The 15987-nt window shown below is 41.3% G+C and overlaps 1 protein-coding gene across 2 annotated transcripts in view; it reads right to left on the reverse strand.

The window, feature by feature from the left end:
- Positions 1-7449: 7449 nt before the first annotated feature.
- KIAA0232 (KIAA0232 ortholog) overlaps positions 7450-15987 on the reverse strand; it is a 71422-nt gene continuing 62884 nt past the window's right edge. For both annotated transcript variants that reach the window (XM_075420467.1, XM_075420465.1), the window contains exons 7-9: positions 13729-13810; positions 11068-11165; positions 7450-10105 (exon numbers count right to left, since the gene is read on the reverse strand). In XM_075420467.1, the coding sequence (XP_075276582.1) occupies positions 9926-10105; positions 11068-11165; positions 13729-13810 (360 nt within the window). In that variant the 3' untranslated portion in view covers positions 7450-9925. The remainder of the gene's footprint in view (positions 10106-11067; positions 11166-13728; positions 13811-15987) is intronic.

Raw genomic sequence — 15987 nt, forward strand, 5'->3', positions numbered from 1 at the left:
TAATGATACTCCCATCTTTGTAATATTATTTAGGCTGAAGAAACTATTAGAAAAATCTGCTGCAGGAAATCTTTCAGCAGCAGCAGAGTGTAGAGTACAGCTAAAAGTTTCAAATCACACAAGGAGGTGGGTGCTTAAACGCTTTTTAAGTCAGTGCTTACTTAAGGATAGAATTTTGCCTAACAGTCATAATACCTGTGAGATCCCATTGCAAGTGATTTAGTGGATATTCTCCATTTCCAACCCACAAATGACTCTTCGTAGTCAGCTGGTAGGTTTTTTTGATACCCACTCACAACAAAATATTTACTGTTCTTTGCACTGAAGAAACACAGATCCCAACGTGCTAGGCAGTGTAAAAATACCAGGGTCACCCTCCAAATGTTTGTAGAAAACCACAGCCTAGTCAATATAAAAAAAAAATACTCTTTATTGCATGTGAATGATTGTGTAACTCGTGGAAAAGGGTAAATAGCTTTTCTGGTTGGTGTGAGCTATTAGCAAAAGCTGATGGTTTGCATTAGCAGTCAGCATCAGTTGTGTTAAAGCCACCTCCGTCCGAGATAACGTAGTTCCTGTCTGCAAGTACGATGTATTGTTATTCCCTTGTATTGGTAAAAGCTGAAGGGCTGACATTATGTGACTAAATACAGCATCACACCATTAGCTCTCGTGGAAGTGTGGCATATCCTAATTATTAAAAGGAAACAGAACAGGTACTACCAGGTGTGGGAAGTGTAAATGCATAATTAAGTGCAAAGAGGAGCTTTAGCACCTTTGTTTTTCAGCTGTGCAAAATTTAGAGTTCATGCAGATGGTCATGCGGATAAATTAAGTCTTCCTGTTTTAATAGATGGGTTCTAAGTAAATCCTCAAAAACATGGCAAGAAGTTAGTTGTGTCGCTTACTCAGCATGGTTACCATCAGTGCTGTGCCACTGGTTCAGAGTTGGGTAAACCTGTAAAATACTTAATTTTGTAAAAAATCTTGGGACAAAATCCTGATGTTTTGTTCAAGAGTGTCTTGCTTGTGGCTGTTGTGTAGAAATGAAGCACTACACAGAGCAGCCTCAAATTGGCAACTAATGTTCACCTGGTGGGCAAAAAACATCTGAGTGGTCTAATAATAGATCAGTCTAGAGAATTTAATTTTTTTAAAACATTCCATTCCAAAGCCCTGTCACACAAACTCATATTCATGCCAGCAGAATTTGATACGCCAGTTTTATGGTTACTCTGCCAAAAAGCTTGAAGGGTTTGTACTTCGTTCTATCTCACTGATTTCTCCAAAATAGACTACATGTGAAAAAAGTATGCAAAGTAATAGTCCTTCCTTTGTTCCTTTAGAACAAGGCAGAGTTAAGGAACAGAAACACAAACTTCCCTCATGCTTCTTATGCCTGCAGATGTGGGAAGTCATTCTCCGCTTAGGCTTTCAGTTCTGTTTTGAAGCCTCCGTGATTTTGCAATTGAGAGAACTTTATATTTTTTAAAGAACTAGATGGGAACATCTAGATTGTATTATTATTCCTCAGAAGCCAAGTATGATGTAAGCGCATTTCGGAGACAGCCAAACTGAGCTTTATTTGAATCGGCTGTGCAGCTCCCTGTTCACCTTGAGGTCAGTAATTCTATGTCAAAAACTGGAAGACATTTCAATATATTGAAATTATTTTTTCTCTAATTAACCAGAGATCTGTATATTGTGAAGACACATCAGTTGCACATCACTGAATACTAGCTGACCAACAGTTCCTGCCTCCATTTCCTGTCACTGTCATTTAAGGTGGTATTAGCTCACACAAGCAAGAATGCAAGTGTACCACGTGTAGCAAGTGATGAGTAATCTCTGTTACCGCCCATCATGCTAGAGAGAGAAAAGTTCTCTCTTGAGCGTGTTAGAACAGAGATGAGACAGTGGTCTTTTTCCTCCTTGCTTTACAGAATTGTTTGGATGGACGGTAAAGTAACTAATGCATGTTTTATGGCACAGGAAAGGTGAACAATGAATAAATTCATGTTTCTGCTGACTCATAGCAATAAGCAGGATGATTTGATCAAAAATATAAATACCTCACAAGAAAATGGTAGATTTTTTGACAAATGGAGAATACTATGCTCTTCTACTTCAAATTCATCACAAATTTTGTTCTCAGAAAACTAGTATTTGCCTTTTGCACATCTGTGTTTGAGAGCAGTCCATTTCCAGCACGGCCACCATCTGCACGGGCATTCCTACTGGCAGGGGAACGTCAGTGCACCAAACCATTTTAACAGGTTTGGGATGAGTCGGGAGCAGCTGGAGAACGTGCCATTCCATACTCCCAAAAGGCTGCCTCCTCCGCTAGGAACTTAAACCTGATAAAGGACAAGGAAAATGAAGCCAGGTCTGTAACTACCATTACAGTTAACCTTCCTGTTACCACGGGGTAAGAACAGACGTACATGGTTTAAAGTTCCTCTCCATGAGACAGCAAGAAAATGAAGAGCAGGAAAGGTAGGGGAAGATAGTGCAGGACTTTCCAGCACATTTGAATTGGAATTACTGGAACATGACGCATATGACTGGAATGTATCACTCTTTACAAGCTGCTTAGGAAAGACAAAATGAGTAGTAAGGTGTGAAGGAGTAAGACTATCACAGAATCACAGAATGGTGGGGGTTGGAAGGGACCTCTGGGGATTGTCTAGTCCAACTCCCCTGCCAAAGCAGGGTCACCTACAGCAGGCTGCACAGGACCTTGGCCAGGTGGGTCTTGAGTATCTCCAGAGAGGAAGAATCCACTACCTCCCTGGGCAGCCAGTTCCAGTGCTCCGTCACCCTTGGAGTAAATAAGTTCTTCCTCAAGTTCAGCTGGAACTTCCTGTGCTTCAGTTTGTGCCCAGTGCCCCTTGTCCTGTCGCTGGGCACCACTATACAAACTAAAATACTGCTTCCTGTATTAGTATCTCAGAATTGCAGTGCCCATAGATAACACTAACAAAGCCCCCATGGTACTTCTGTTGTGGATCTTAACTCACCACTAAATCATACCAGAGATGGGAACAACGTTTTTATTATGCACAGCTGCATAATGAAAAGTTGGGATGCTAGAACAGATTTATTCTCTTCAGCAAGCGCAGTTTAAATTACATTTCCAAAAGAAACAGACTGATTCTGTAATACAAAGGGCACTGCACCCAACATGTGGTAACTTTCTATTGGAACTCGCTAGGAAAAAAAGTACTGGACTACAAATCAGCTGTTGTCTAGAACTCGTAATGATGAATGAAACCAAGTAACATTCAACAGATCCAATTAATTTGTCTTTATGGGTCTGCAGTGCTTCAAAGAATTTAATATTTCTATATTGAATAAAACTATAGGAAAAAAGGAGGAAAAATATTTTGAAAGCATGAATGACAATTGAGACTTCTTGAAGAAGACTTTGTTGTCAAACAGATAAAGGGTTCCAGAGTCAAAAGATTATGGGCTGAAACCCCATCTCAGAGTGAAGACAATTAAAAGCCAAACATCAAAAGTCATGAAATATATATTAAAAAAATCCTAGTGAAAGGTTATTAGGAACAAAAAGCATGCTAACTGTCTTTAACATGCATTATTGCATGAATAAAATAAAACTGCAAAAAGGAAACTTTCCATTCTGATTTCCGTCCTGTATTTGCAATGGATCAGGGTGGCCCACCACAGCAGGGGGGATTAACGAGGCCAATCATCCTTTGGACAGTGGGCTTACACCACACACACGTTGGGCTTTTTTCAAATGCAAGCTCTTGGGATCAATAAAGGACAAACTGCACCAGTTCTAATGTCCTACAGACAGTCTAATGGTTCTTTTTTCTCTGTAAACTATGAATCAGCTGAAGAGCCCTTCTGCATATGGCTGCTCCTATACGGAAAACAGGGTTGAGAGAGAAATCTGGAGATCACTTAGTTCCTGTTTTTCCCCAAGGCAGGATGTATGTATACATACCTACATAATTTCCGACACATTTGTCTGATCTGCCTAATCTTTTCCTAAAAACCTCTAATCTCACTTTTTTAGGCAGTCTATTCTAGTGCTTATGTATTTGCTTTCAGTACTGCTACTGTACTGTAGTGCCATTTGCTCTGGCATTTCTGTGGCTACAAACAAGAAAAGCACTGAAAACAAAATGAAAACATACTCATCTGTACTAACAAGCTTGATTGTTTAGACTGATTTTAGAAGAAATTCAAGAATTTGAGATGGCTCAGTTCTGTGATAGGAAGAGAGCGCTGCATCTCACTGTGACTCCAATTCCTTGTAGTGAGTAAAGTAACGTCTGTACAGAAATGATGGGGAGTTAAAGCTTCTTCAGTAACAATTTCTAAAATCTTTATGTGAAAGGCAATTGTAGCAATATTATATAGCTGTTACTGCGGTTAATAAAAGTGACCGTGCCTTGTAGTGACAGGGAGATCACAGAATCACAGAATCACAGAATAGTAGGGGTTGGAAGGGACCTCTGTGGGTCATCTAGTCCAACCCTCCTGCCAAAGCAGGGTCACCTACAGCAGGCCGCACAGGACCCCGTCCAGGCGGGTCTTGAATATCTCCAGAGAAGGAGACTCCACAACCTCCCTGGGCAGCCTGTTCCAGTGCTCCGTCACCCTCAGAGGGAAGAAGTTCTTCCTCATGTTCAGACGGAACTTCTTGTGCTTCAGTTTGTGCCCATTGCCCCTTGTCCCGTACCTGGGCACCACTGAAAAGAGCTTGTCCCCATCCTCCTGACACCCACCCTTCAGATATTTGTAGGCATTTATAAGGTCCCCTCGCAGCCTTCTCTTCTTCAGGCTGAACAAGCCCAGTTCCCTCAACCTCTCCTCGTAGGGGAGATGCTCCAGTCCCCTCACCATCCTTGTAGCCCTCCGCTGGACTCTCTCAAGTAGCTCTTCATCTTTCTTGAACTGGGGAGCCCAGAACTGGACACAGTACTCCAGATGAGGCCTCACCAGGGCAGTGTAGAGGGGAAGGAGAACCTCCCTCCTCCTGCTAGCCACACTCTTCTTGATGCACCCCAGGATCCCATTGGCTTTCTTGGCAGCCAGGGCACACTGCTGGCTCATGGTTAACCTGTCGTCCACCAGGACACCCAGGTCCCTCTCCGCAGAGCTGCTCTCCAGCAGGTCCACCCCAAGCCTGTACTGGTGCATGAGGTTGTTCCTCCCCAGGTGCAGGACCCTGCACTTGCCTTTGTTGAACCTCATCAGGTTCCTCTCTGCCCAGCTTTCCAGCCTATCCAGGTCATGCTGAATGGCAGCACAGCCTTCCGGTGTATCTACCACACCTCCCAGTTTGGTGTCATCAGCAAACTTGCTGAGGGTACATTCTAACTCTTCATCCAGGTCGTTGATGAAGAAGTTAAACAAGACTGGGCCCAGTACTGACCCCTGGGGGACACCACTTGTCACCAGCCTCCAACTAGACTCAGCGCCGCTGATGACAACCCTCTGAGTTCTGCCATTCAGCCAGTTCTCTATCCACTTCACCGACCACTCATCCAGCCCACACTTCCTCAGCTTCCCTAGGAGGATATCATGGGAGACTGTGTCGAAAGCCTTGCTGAAGTCAAGGTAGACAACATACACGGCTCTCCCTTCGTCTACCCAGCCAGTCATGTCATCGTAGAAAGCTATCAGATTGGTCAGGCATGATTTCCCCTTGGTGAATCCATGCTGACTACTCCTGATAACCTTCTTTTCTTCCACTTGCAAGATAGAGGCTGACTACTGTTTTTGCACCTCCTCATGTTCTTGGGAGTCACCGGGTTCTACAGTTGCGAACACCTTACAGTAACGGAGCTCTTCCAGAAGCACTTGCCCTACAGGAAGGCTGTCGGGTAGGAGAAGGCAGCATATGTGGAAACCTCTCATCTCTGTCTCTGTCCTGGCTGCATGCTCTGTAGGTGAAGCTGTACACACACCGGTGACGTAGGGCAGGGAAACTAACATTCTGTCACCCGGTCACTTTTTCTGGGCAGCACGCTGACCCACTGCCAGCTCCATCAGCTTTGGTTTTCCTTTTAATCCCATTACCATCATATTGCAGCACCAGAGTAGCGCATACAATTTATAAGCGCTTGTAGAAGCAACTTGAACATTGGAAAAAGGATCTTGCAGTGGAAAGCTAAAATGTGTAAGTGAAGTTTCATTTGAGTCAAACCTCTGGAGTCTTGTTGCTACTAGTTTTGCAGGTCATAAAATAAATAATGTGAGATGCTGAATGTGAAAGATGACAAATTCATGGGGGAAAATGCTTAAATACGCTGGTCCTGGCAGGGGAAGAATGAGTTGCTGTCAAGGAGTCCTGGGAAGACTGGCTGTCCGTGATTTCCACTGCGGACAGCATCTTCGCTCCCATGAAGTCACAGTTTGACTCGCATTTAAAGCCTGCCCTACCACTGACAGGTGCAGTTGCTGCCATGGAGCATGCAGTGGGTTTGGCACGACAGAAGCATTGTTTACATTGGAAAATAATTCTTTAGGATATGTGGAGTTAATAATTCAGAAACAACAACTGAAAGGCCTGGCTGATTAAATTTAATTCTTTTATCAAGCATCTTCCGTAAAGACAATGAAACTACACTCCTGCTGTATTTAAGAAATAATTAAAAATAATTTATGCCTTTGAAAGTTTATCTACCGAGTTTAAAGCCTGCTAGCTACTAACGAACAAAAGCATTCACCCAAGGATCTTACAGAGCAACTATTTTCCATTATTTCTGAAGTGTGCACTGATGTGCTGTTTTCATTGCGCTTCTAATCCAGGGGAGTGGCAATCGCTCTACACAGAAGCCCAAGTCACTACAGCTGTGAACTCACTACAACATAACGCACGTCTCCACCAAGCTGCATGTGAGCTGCTCCAAACTCGGTCTGCCTTTTTTCCTTTTATAAACAGAGCTCCGGCCGTGGAGTTAGGAGTGTACATTTTCTAGTCACACATGCAGTTTTTCTAAAAGTAGAAGTGAGATACTGACCATTTGATGGCTGAGCACAAGTTGAAAGCAGAAATAAAGTCTGCTGTTTTAGATCCTGTACTATATAAAAGTTCTTCGATATGTGAGAGAGGGTCTGGGTTTGCTTGGGTTTGATTTTTTTTGAAAGAGGTATCATGTTCTCTAAACATGAAGCTGTCATTACAAATTAATTTTTGAATGATATTATGACACTTTCTACAGATGTAATTGAAGTGGGGACTAAGCTTATTGTTTGCTTGTCTTTTTTTTAAAAAACAACATACAGAGTGTATTTAATTTTCCTGCATTGTATCAAAAAAGAATAAAAAAGATTTAAAAAATATAGCAATGACAAGGACTCCCAAATTAGATACTTCATGCTCTCCGTCCAGAATGTTTAGTGCTTAACTGCCATGTTGTACCTAAGTTATATATGTTAGCCAAAGAAAATGAACACACGCACACGCCATCCAATTGTCCTTTTATATTTTTATTCGGTGTTAAGTAACTCCACAAGAAAACAAAATCAGTTACTCTGGTGTACGTGAAATCAGAACAATACAACCACTTGAAGCAAAAAGTAGAAACAAATTTCAGCCCAGGAATGGAAAACTGATACTTCAGTGCTATGGATATGCAATGCGCTTCATACCACAGTGCGGTTCAGCGTATGCCAACCTTTAATGCTTCTGTTGTTGTTGGTTTTGTTGTTGTGTGTTTCTATCCATACAGAAAAACTAAAAACCACACTTCAACTCTCACTGAAAGCTTTAGAGCTTTAGCCATTAAACTATGAAAACAAGTAAAGACAATTTGTTATTGCCCAAGCTCAATATACGATTTTCTTTTCCCCAAAGGTGCTGGAATTATTACATGCCACAATGTAACTACAAGCAACACCTTTGTTATTTTTTTGAGCCCTTTCTTACCAAATAAGCAGCTCTAGCCAAAATTAACTGAGCTGAAGTTTGTGTTTGAAATATGTCCATTTGGTCATTTCTTGTTCTCAAAGGAAGTTCTATTCCATTCTTCACTGTAGTGATTTGAAGAATTTGTGTGTAAAGTTCTTTTTTACTTTCATGTTACAGTTAACTAGTTCTCAGTGCAGGTGCTAAACAACCTCTCGAGGAAGCTCCAGAAGAAAGTAAAATATATAAAAATCTATCCAAAGTCTGCAAATAAATTAAGAAAAGAAACTGTAAAGTGTCAAAAGATTTGTTGCATGAATACAAACCCTAAAATACAGTCTAAGAGGAGGACCAAAAGCAAGTCCCCTGGTAAGGACAAACCAAGCCAGTTTTAATGAAGGATCTCCACATAAGCGTTGCGCAAAGAACGGCATGGTTTTCCAGCCACGTATTTCAATTCTTACGTTATCAGTTGAATAAAGGCAACAAAACCCAGTTACTCAGAAAACCTTTCTAGCACAGAACATATTTCAAAGGCAGTTCAGCTCGCATTTCACACAGCTATAGTTCTCATGAGGGTTATTGCCTGTCAAAATTAATGGTGAAGCTTTTCAAGTCAGTATTGGACTTTCTGCACTTCCTGATGTTATAGACATGCTGCTATTGTATAGACTAGTTAGTTGTTGTTGTTTTTTAGACTATGAGTTGGTAAAAACTTAGAATGTTTAGTTTTGCAAATATTGCTCCTCCTGGCTTATACATTTTGCATAATGTGTTAAAAGCACAAGGAGTTGATAGTCTTGTACAGATGCAACTTGACAATGTATTGACTTTCTAAGTTAACGAAATAAAATTTAAAAGCGAGTCACATAAAGCAACAATCACTACTGCAATCACACATGTATGTCATAAGTCACTGCATTCCCTACCCCCACCCACCACACACATAACTTGCCCCACACATTCTCTCAGAAACACAAAATGAACTATGAGATTTACTAAATTACAGCCACAACAGCAGCTAACTGCAGCAGCCACAGGATTTCTTTCAAGTGAAGCACTGACCCTTTGCATTTAACACATTGAACACACTGAGCATTTTAGATTTTAGTTTCAGTCACTCAGGCTCAAGTTCAGTATAGGATGCTTTTGCAGGTTACACGAATGCCATCATCTGCAACAAGACAACATTCTCATTACTCGTTACAAAATTCACAACAATCCACACATCACCCCAGTGGTTTATTCTTTTTGGTGTTACTTTTTAAACTTCCACCCCACATCGGCAAGTTGCCAAAAAGGACAAAAAAAAAAGAAAAAAAAAAAAAGGAAAAAAAACCCCACATTGCCTCCATACCTACAAAAAATCCTTGGCTTCTCCAGTTAGCAAAAATACAAACCATGGTATCCTCAGTGTTGGTTTGCGGGAGGGGGGAATCAGGATAGAAAACACAGTTTCTGTAAGTCTCTAAAGCACAACCCTGTTGTTCCTACTTCAAAGTTATGAGATTTACTGAATGAAGACTGGACAAGTCATTCATGCTTCTCTCCTGCGTTCATAAAGGCACTGATAGATTACAGTGTTAAGTATTTATCTCCCAGTTCTTAAAGAACAAAGCCTAATGTGCAGAAAGCTGAAGTCTCTGAATAGCAGAAGTAGTTGCAGACACTGCGATGCTAAGAAGATAGTAATAGTGGTAGGGCTACAGTTACGAATGAAAATAACTGCAATTAAGATGCAAAAAAGCAGTGGTACTACTAAGACAAGCACATGCACATCCATTCTTGATTTGACAACACAATCTAGTCTAGTTCAAATAGCCAAGAATTTAACAGTTTTTTTGGGGAAAAAAAAAATCTTCAACAGGACAGCTGTGTCCTCATCTATAAAATAAGCAAGAAGAGAAAGATAAATACACATCTGAATCCATTAACTGAAGAGGAAACTCAAGTTGTTGTTTTAGAGCTACAGACCCTCAGGAAGGATAGTTTTCCATCTCATGTTACTTTCAAATCATCTGTTCTACTCTGCAGTTTTTATAGTTGAGTTCGAGAAAAAAGCTCCTCCTCACACGGATCAGCCCATTCGCTTCCACCTTCTGAAGCTGTGTCTTCAGAGCTGGAGCTATCACTGGAGTAGATCTTCTTCCTGAAGCCATTTGGTTTTGCCTCAGCATTTATATCATCTGCGCATCTTGCTTCATAAACAGAAGAAACCTAAGGATTTAAACTGACAGTGTTCATGGGGAACAATAACAAACACGCTTGCTTTGTTCTGAGCTGGGAAGTTACATAGATTTGTAGTTGTTCAAGAGAGATGCCACAGCTACAGGGCAAGTCCTCCTTTCCTGACTTAGCCCACTATGTAGGAAGGACTGCAGAACAGCAGGGAGAAGCGATGGGGCCTTAATTATTATTTTTTCCTATTCCTTCATTTTAGGATTTGCACAAAATAGCAAGAGAATCAAAAGTGAACTCAGTTAGAATACATCATTATCACAGGTCATGTTAGAAAATTACTGTAAAAGTTATCTCCAAAATTTGGTAGTATTAAATATCAAGAAAACACAGCACAAATCTGACTAAACTTCAAGCAAAACCAATATATTTTCAGCTGAATCAGTAAAGCTATAGCAAGCATGCTGCCGTGTAAACTTTCAGTGCTATCACCACTATAAAGTTCAAAAGCATATGAGTAAGTGCACATGTACACGAAGACTTCCCCTACGGCAAAAAATCAGGTTTTTGTTCATAAGCAGGACAGAATTCAGCATGCATTCATTATGTCTACGCCTTGAGTTACTGGTCCATTCTGCCTTCATAGTGCGCATCAGCCCACTCTACGCTTACTGAAATCAGAAGCTGAAGGAAAAAGGACTCATGTTTAACACACGCAACAAGCAAAAGCCAAGTGTTCCCAAACGAACCTGAGTCTGCTCAACTCCTGGAAGTACAGCTCTTTGTACAAAGGGCTGCACTCCCCACAGTACAACACTGAGGAGCTGTCAGAAGAACGCTCAAGACACAGAAGAGATTAAAACACACAGTAAGGAAAGAAAAGCTTTTCACAGGAATTTCACTTGAGGCCAGACTGAAAATTGGGATGCAAGGAAAGACGTGGCGGCACACCCTTATAAAATAAAGAAAAAACTTCTCCCTCAAACCAGTGACACACTTACCATATTAAAATCTAAGAGATGTTCATCATCATTGGATATCTCCTTTACATCCGCAAATTCTCCTACACCATTCTCTCCCTTGGCATTTGTGTAACACTCTTACATTGTGTTTGTGGGGATGTTTCAGAGGAAAAAGGAAGAAAAAATAGAATTGAGGAACACCGTTATTTACATTCAGCCAAAATGAAAGCCTATAGAGAAGTATTCTTCAAATTCACACTCGAAGCCATGTAAACTCTGTGCTGGTGGGGGATTTTATAGTTTGACTTCCTTAAAGACATAAGCATAATACCTTATATGGAAGCTTCATCAAATCTTACCTGGATAATCAGGTAATAAAAAGAAAAGAAGCTACTTAGTTAATGAAAATATTTAAAATAGTAAGGTAAAAAGAGGAAGAATTACTTTTTTACTATAAGTGGTTCAGTACATTCTTCAATTCTGGTACAGCACGGTGCTTTAGGTCGTTCCTGTTTATATACCCATACAAAACATACTGCAACAGCAGCCTGATCTTGACCAAAGCTCAAAAAAACAACGTTGACATGAATGGCTGTGGTTTCTACTTACCAAAGTAAACCTCCATATATAATATCAACATATATCGACACATATGGATCACGTGTATCATATCCATATATAAAAAATACCAATACAGAAAACTGGATACAGCTAAAGATTTGTGAAAGAATAACATTAGCTCTGAGGATAAAGCTTAGTTGTGTTAAACATGGTCTAAAAGAGGAAATCCTGGAACTATTCTACTTCACAGAAATTCTGCCACTGTATCAAGCAGGCTCTGGACTCCAGTGTTTGATACTGTATATTCTGTCTTCCTCTGCTGAAATATGGTGGTGAAACCCCCAGACACCTATGGGGGATCACCAGCAGGTGTCTGCAAAACGATGACACGATTCGCTCACAGGAATGCAAGGATTACTCTGTGTAAGATACGTACTGAAGGGTGTGAGACACCGCATTTGCTAGTACACCAATAATACTTCTGCAGTTACCACCATGAGGACAAAAAAAACCTTTACAAAAGGACAGTAAATATATCTATTTTGTAAATCACAGAATCACAGAATTATAGGGGTTGGAAGGGACCTCTGTGGGTCATCTAGTCCAACCCTCCTGCCGAAGCAGGGTCACCTACAGCAGGCTGCACAGGACCTTGTCCAGGCGGGTCTTGAATATCTCCAGAGAAGGAGACTCCACAACCTCCCTGGGCAGCCTGTTCCAGTGCTCCGTCACCCTCAGAGGGAAGAAATTCTTCCTCATGTTCAGACGGAACTTCCTGTGCTTCAGTTTGTGCCCATTGCCCCTTGTCCCGTACCTGGGCACCACTGAAAAGAGTCTGGCCCCATCCTCCTGACACCCACCCTTCAGATATTTGTAGGCATTTATAAGGTCTCCTCGCAGCCTTCTCTTCTTCAGGCTGAACAAGCCCAGCTCCCTCAACCTCTCCTCGTAGGAGAGATGTTCCAGTCCCCTCACCATTCTTGTAGCCCTCCGCTGGACACTCTCCAGTAGCTCTTCATCTTTCTTGAACTGGGGAGCCCAGAACTGGACAGAGTACTCCAGATGAGTTTTTTTCTAATATGGGAGGTTCTGTGACCAGTCCAGGAGGCAAATCTAAGCCCTGTTAGCATCAATCTGTTCTCTTTCACTGTGCAAACATGTTTCTATAGTTGGGCATGAAGTAGGTTAAGATGTTCCTGAAAGTAATCCAAACTGTCCTAAACACCAAAGTAAGGGCATTTAGGCACTGAGAACACTGTTTAGTTGGTTGCGCTTCAAGGTGCACTCCAAAAATAGTTCAGTAATAATTGCTGACTAATCTACCTCCAGTTTATTAAGAAACCAAGTTTCTGATCAAACATTTCTTGCACTGAGCCTCTACCAACAGAAGGCATCAGATAGCCTGTCAATCTGGTATACCAGATGTTCTTACTTAGCTTCCTGCCTTCTCCCCAGAAAAGGTAAACTGGTATGCAGGCAAAAAAACACTGCCTGGATTCTGCCTGTCCACTGAAAACCCGGGCATGGGCCAGCTGGCAGATTCTACCAATTCTTGGGAGGCAACAAAGTGCTGGAAGCACACCTGCATCCGCTCGCGAGCTGCCTGCCTCCCACGGCTGGACTTACTCTCTGTGGGGGACAGAAAAACTCCCAGACTGTCACTGTGAAAGGAGCGGCCAAGAGGCAAATCTCCTTTCCAGCTGGAGAGAAATTCCACACGTTCACTAACAACTGGCAGATTATTATGCGAACCTATAGAAGGTGATTATCATATCCTCACGTTCTTATAAAATTAGCTACCTAATAAGTATGATTCAGGGTGAAACATGTTAAAAAATGTAATACAGTATTTTCAGAGATTAATATTCTATTTACTTAATGCCAGGCTCTGGAATTAAATAAATTTGCATAAATGTTAAGACTATTTTAAAAGAACTTTCATGTAAAAACTATTTAGAAGCATGATAAGAGATCTATTACAAATTAACTCAAGCATCCCAGTTCTCCCCCGGATAAGAGAATTTATTGTGGAGGTTTTCTGGGGTTTTTTTTCTAAAAACACAGATGGTAGTTTCAATTCATCTGCAACAACTCAAATCCGTAAGAATGAGCATTGTTCAAACAGGCGTAGCTTCTTACCTTCACACTGTGATGCAGAAAAAAGGGGAGAATAGAGCGCCTTTTCCCACCAGCACTGCTTTTCCTGGCTGCCACTCATTCTCTGCAGATTAGTATTCAATATAAGAAAGTGTTTAGACAGTAATCACACTTCATTATGCCATAAATCATATACTTACATGTAAGGGAGGAAACTCGTATTACAACCAATTTGCTAGGTCTTATCGGTCACACTGTTCAATTTCTAATGCTAACGGGAAGGGACTGTCAAACTACAGTAGAACATCCATTATCTGAACTCTTCTACTCAATACGAATTCCACGCAGGCGCTCATACTTTGCGGATACAGAGTTGTACAAATCCAGAACAGAAACATAAATTCCAGCCCTACGCTGTGTAATCTAAGTGCAAAACAAGAGAGCACAGAGCTACCCAAGAGATGAAAATACAATGAAACAACATTAGTCAACATGACAAATAGTTCAGCGTAAAACAAAACAGAAAAGAAAGCCAACAAAAAGCAGTAACATTTAGTGCTTAAAGTCTGGAAGGGTGAATTAGCAGTACCATTACCATCAATGGGGTAACGTAAATTAAACTAGAGAATTAATGTGTCAACATGAGGAAAAACTTATGATGATTAATAATTTGTCTTTATGCTAAAAATAACTTCAATCTACTGACTAAAAATGCCTAAACACTTCCTCTCCCCCATATTTTAATGCTAATTTAAATTTACCAGAGCCCTTTCCTTTTAAAATTAATGGCCATGGCTAAAATACCACAGGCTTGTCACAACAGACACGTCCCTAGTTTTATGACTGTATCTGTGGTAACCCCATTAACCGTCAAAAGATGATACCAGCTTTTAACATCCCTTATAGATATTAATAGAATGATTCAAAAGCAAACTATAGCGCAGCTAGCTACAAAAACATTAACAAATGAGCGTCAACACTGACTGAGTTTCTATCCAGCTTCCTCCTCTGCAAACCTGAGAATGTTTAAGCATGGAAAAATCAACGTTTTGTTCCTCTTCTGTAGAACTACAAACCTATAGAACCTAAACTTACAAATGCTTATTACTTGACAGAGAAGTCCCTCTCAAACCAAATGAGCAGCTCAAGAGTGCTGTAATCTCACAAAATCCCACGAAATTCTGCCATAATGAGTACTGAAATTATCCATGCTGGTTTGCTCTCTTAACACCCAGGAACAGTTGTTTTGGAGTGACCCTCCAAAAGCTGAAACCCCAACTCCAGAAAAGGGAGTTCTTAGAAAGCTAAACCATAGTTTAAAAAAAAAAAAAAAAAAAAAAAAAAAAAAGAGGCAAGAAAAAAAAAAAAAAGCTCAATGGTATTTGAAGCAGGACTCCATGAGAAATATGTGCATTTACAAATTAATTCAATCCTGGAAGCCTCGCTCTGCTGCTAACTACAGACAGAGGCACCACCGCTCCACAGACGCAACGCTGCATTAACATCACAGCGTCCCACCCGCGCTCGTACCTGCGCACGCGATACGCTGGGTGAACGCAGCGGGTTACAGGAAAGCCCAGCGTGGGCCAGGCAGGGCATCACAAGCTCCAGCGGCCTTGCCCCCTGGGCTCCGTCCCCAGCGCAGCCCAGGCACCGCACTGACCCTCGGGGAGCGACGTGTGCCGTTTCTAAACCGGCATTAAGGTCACACATGTAAAGCAAAAGGACGGACGTGCACACCTGCTATCCACACTAAAGCCATTCCGGGGTGTTGTTTGGGAGGTGATGGGGGACACGAGCTGACGTCTGTTTTATACATTCACTGAAGACAACCATTCTCTCCTACAGCTGCGTGAGGTTTACTACAATTGTACAGTCTGTCAGCATGGAAATTTCTGAAAATTAAGTAAGTACCCTTAATTAGCAAATAAGAAATACAGCTCCAGAACAGTCCCATGACTCTACCTTCCTTTTCTTTCCCTTTTAAAACTGTATTTTCAATTTATGTGCCACCTCCTCCTCTCACACATACTCACATGCACTTCCAGTACTTTATGAAAGTTTTAATAAATTTCCCACCCATCTAACAGCTATTATTCTCTATTGTACTAGCATTAGAAATTGCAAGTGGAAGTCTTTCCTCTCTGAAACTATTCATATTTATTTTACTTGAAGTACACCTCAAGGACAATCAGGCAAAACCAACCACGATGCTGTTGCCCTCCCAGTCTTGCTGCAGGTCTGACAGCAGACCGATGGGTTTCCTTTCTTGTTTTACAGCTAAACATACGGTTACTCAGG

Source organism: Opisthocomus hoazin, chromosome 5 (genome assembly GCF_030867145.1).
Source record: "Opisthocomus hoazin isolate bOpiHoa1 chromosome 5, bOpiHoa1.hap1, whole genome shotgun sequence".
Classification (NCBI taxonomy): domain Eukaryota; kingdom Metazoa; phylum Chordata; class Aves; order Opisthocomiformes; family Opisthocomidae; genus Opisthocomus; species Opisthocomus hoazin.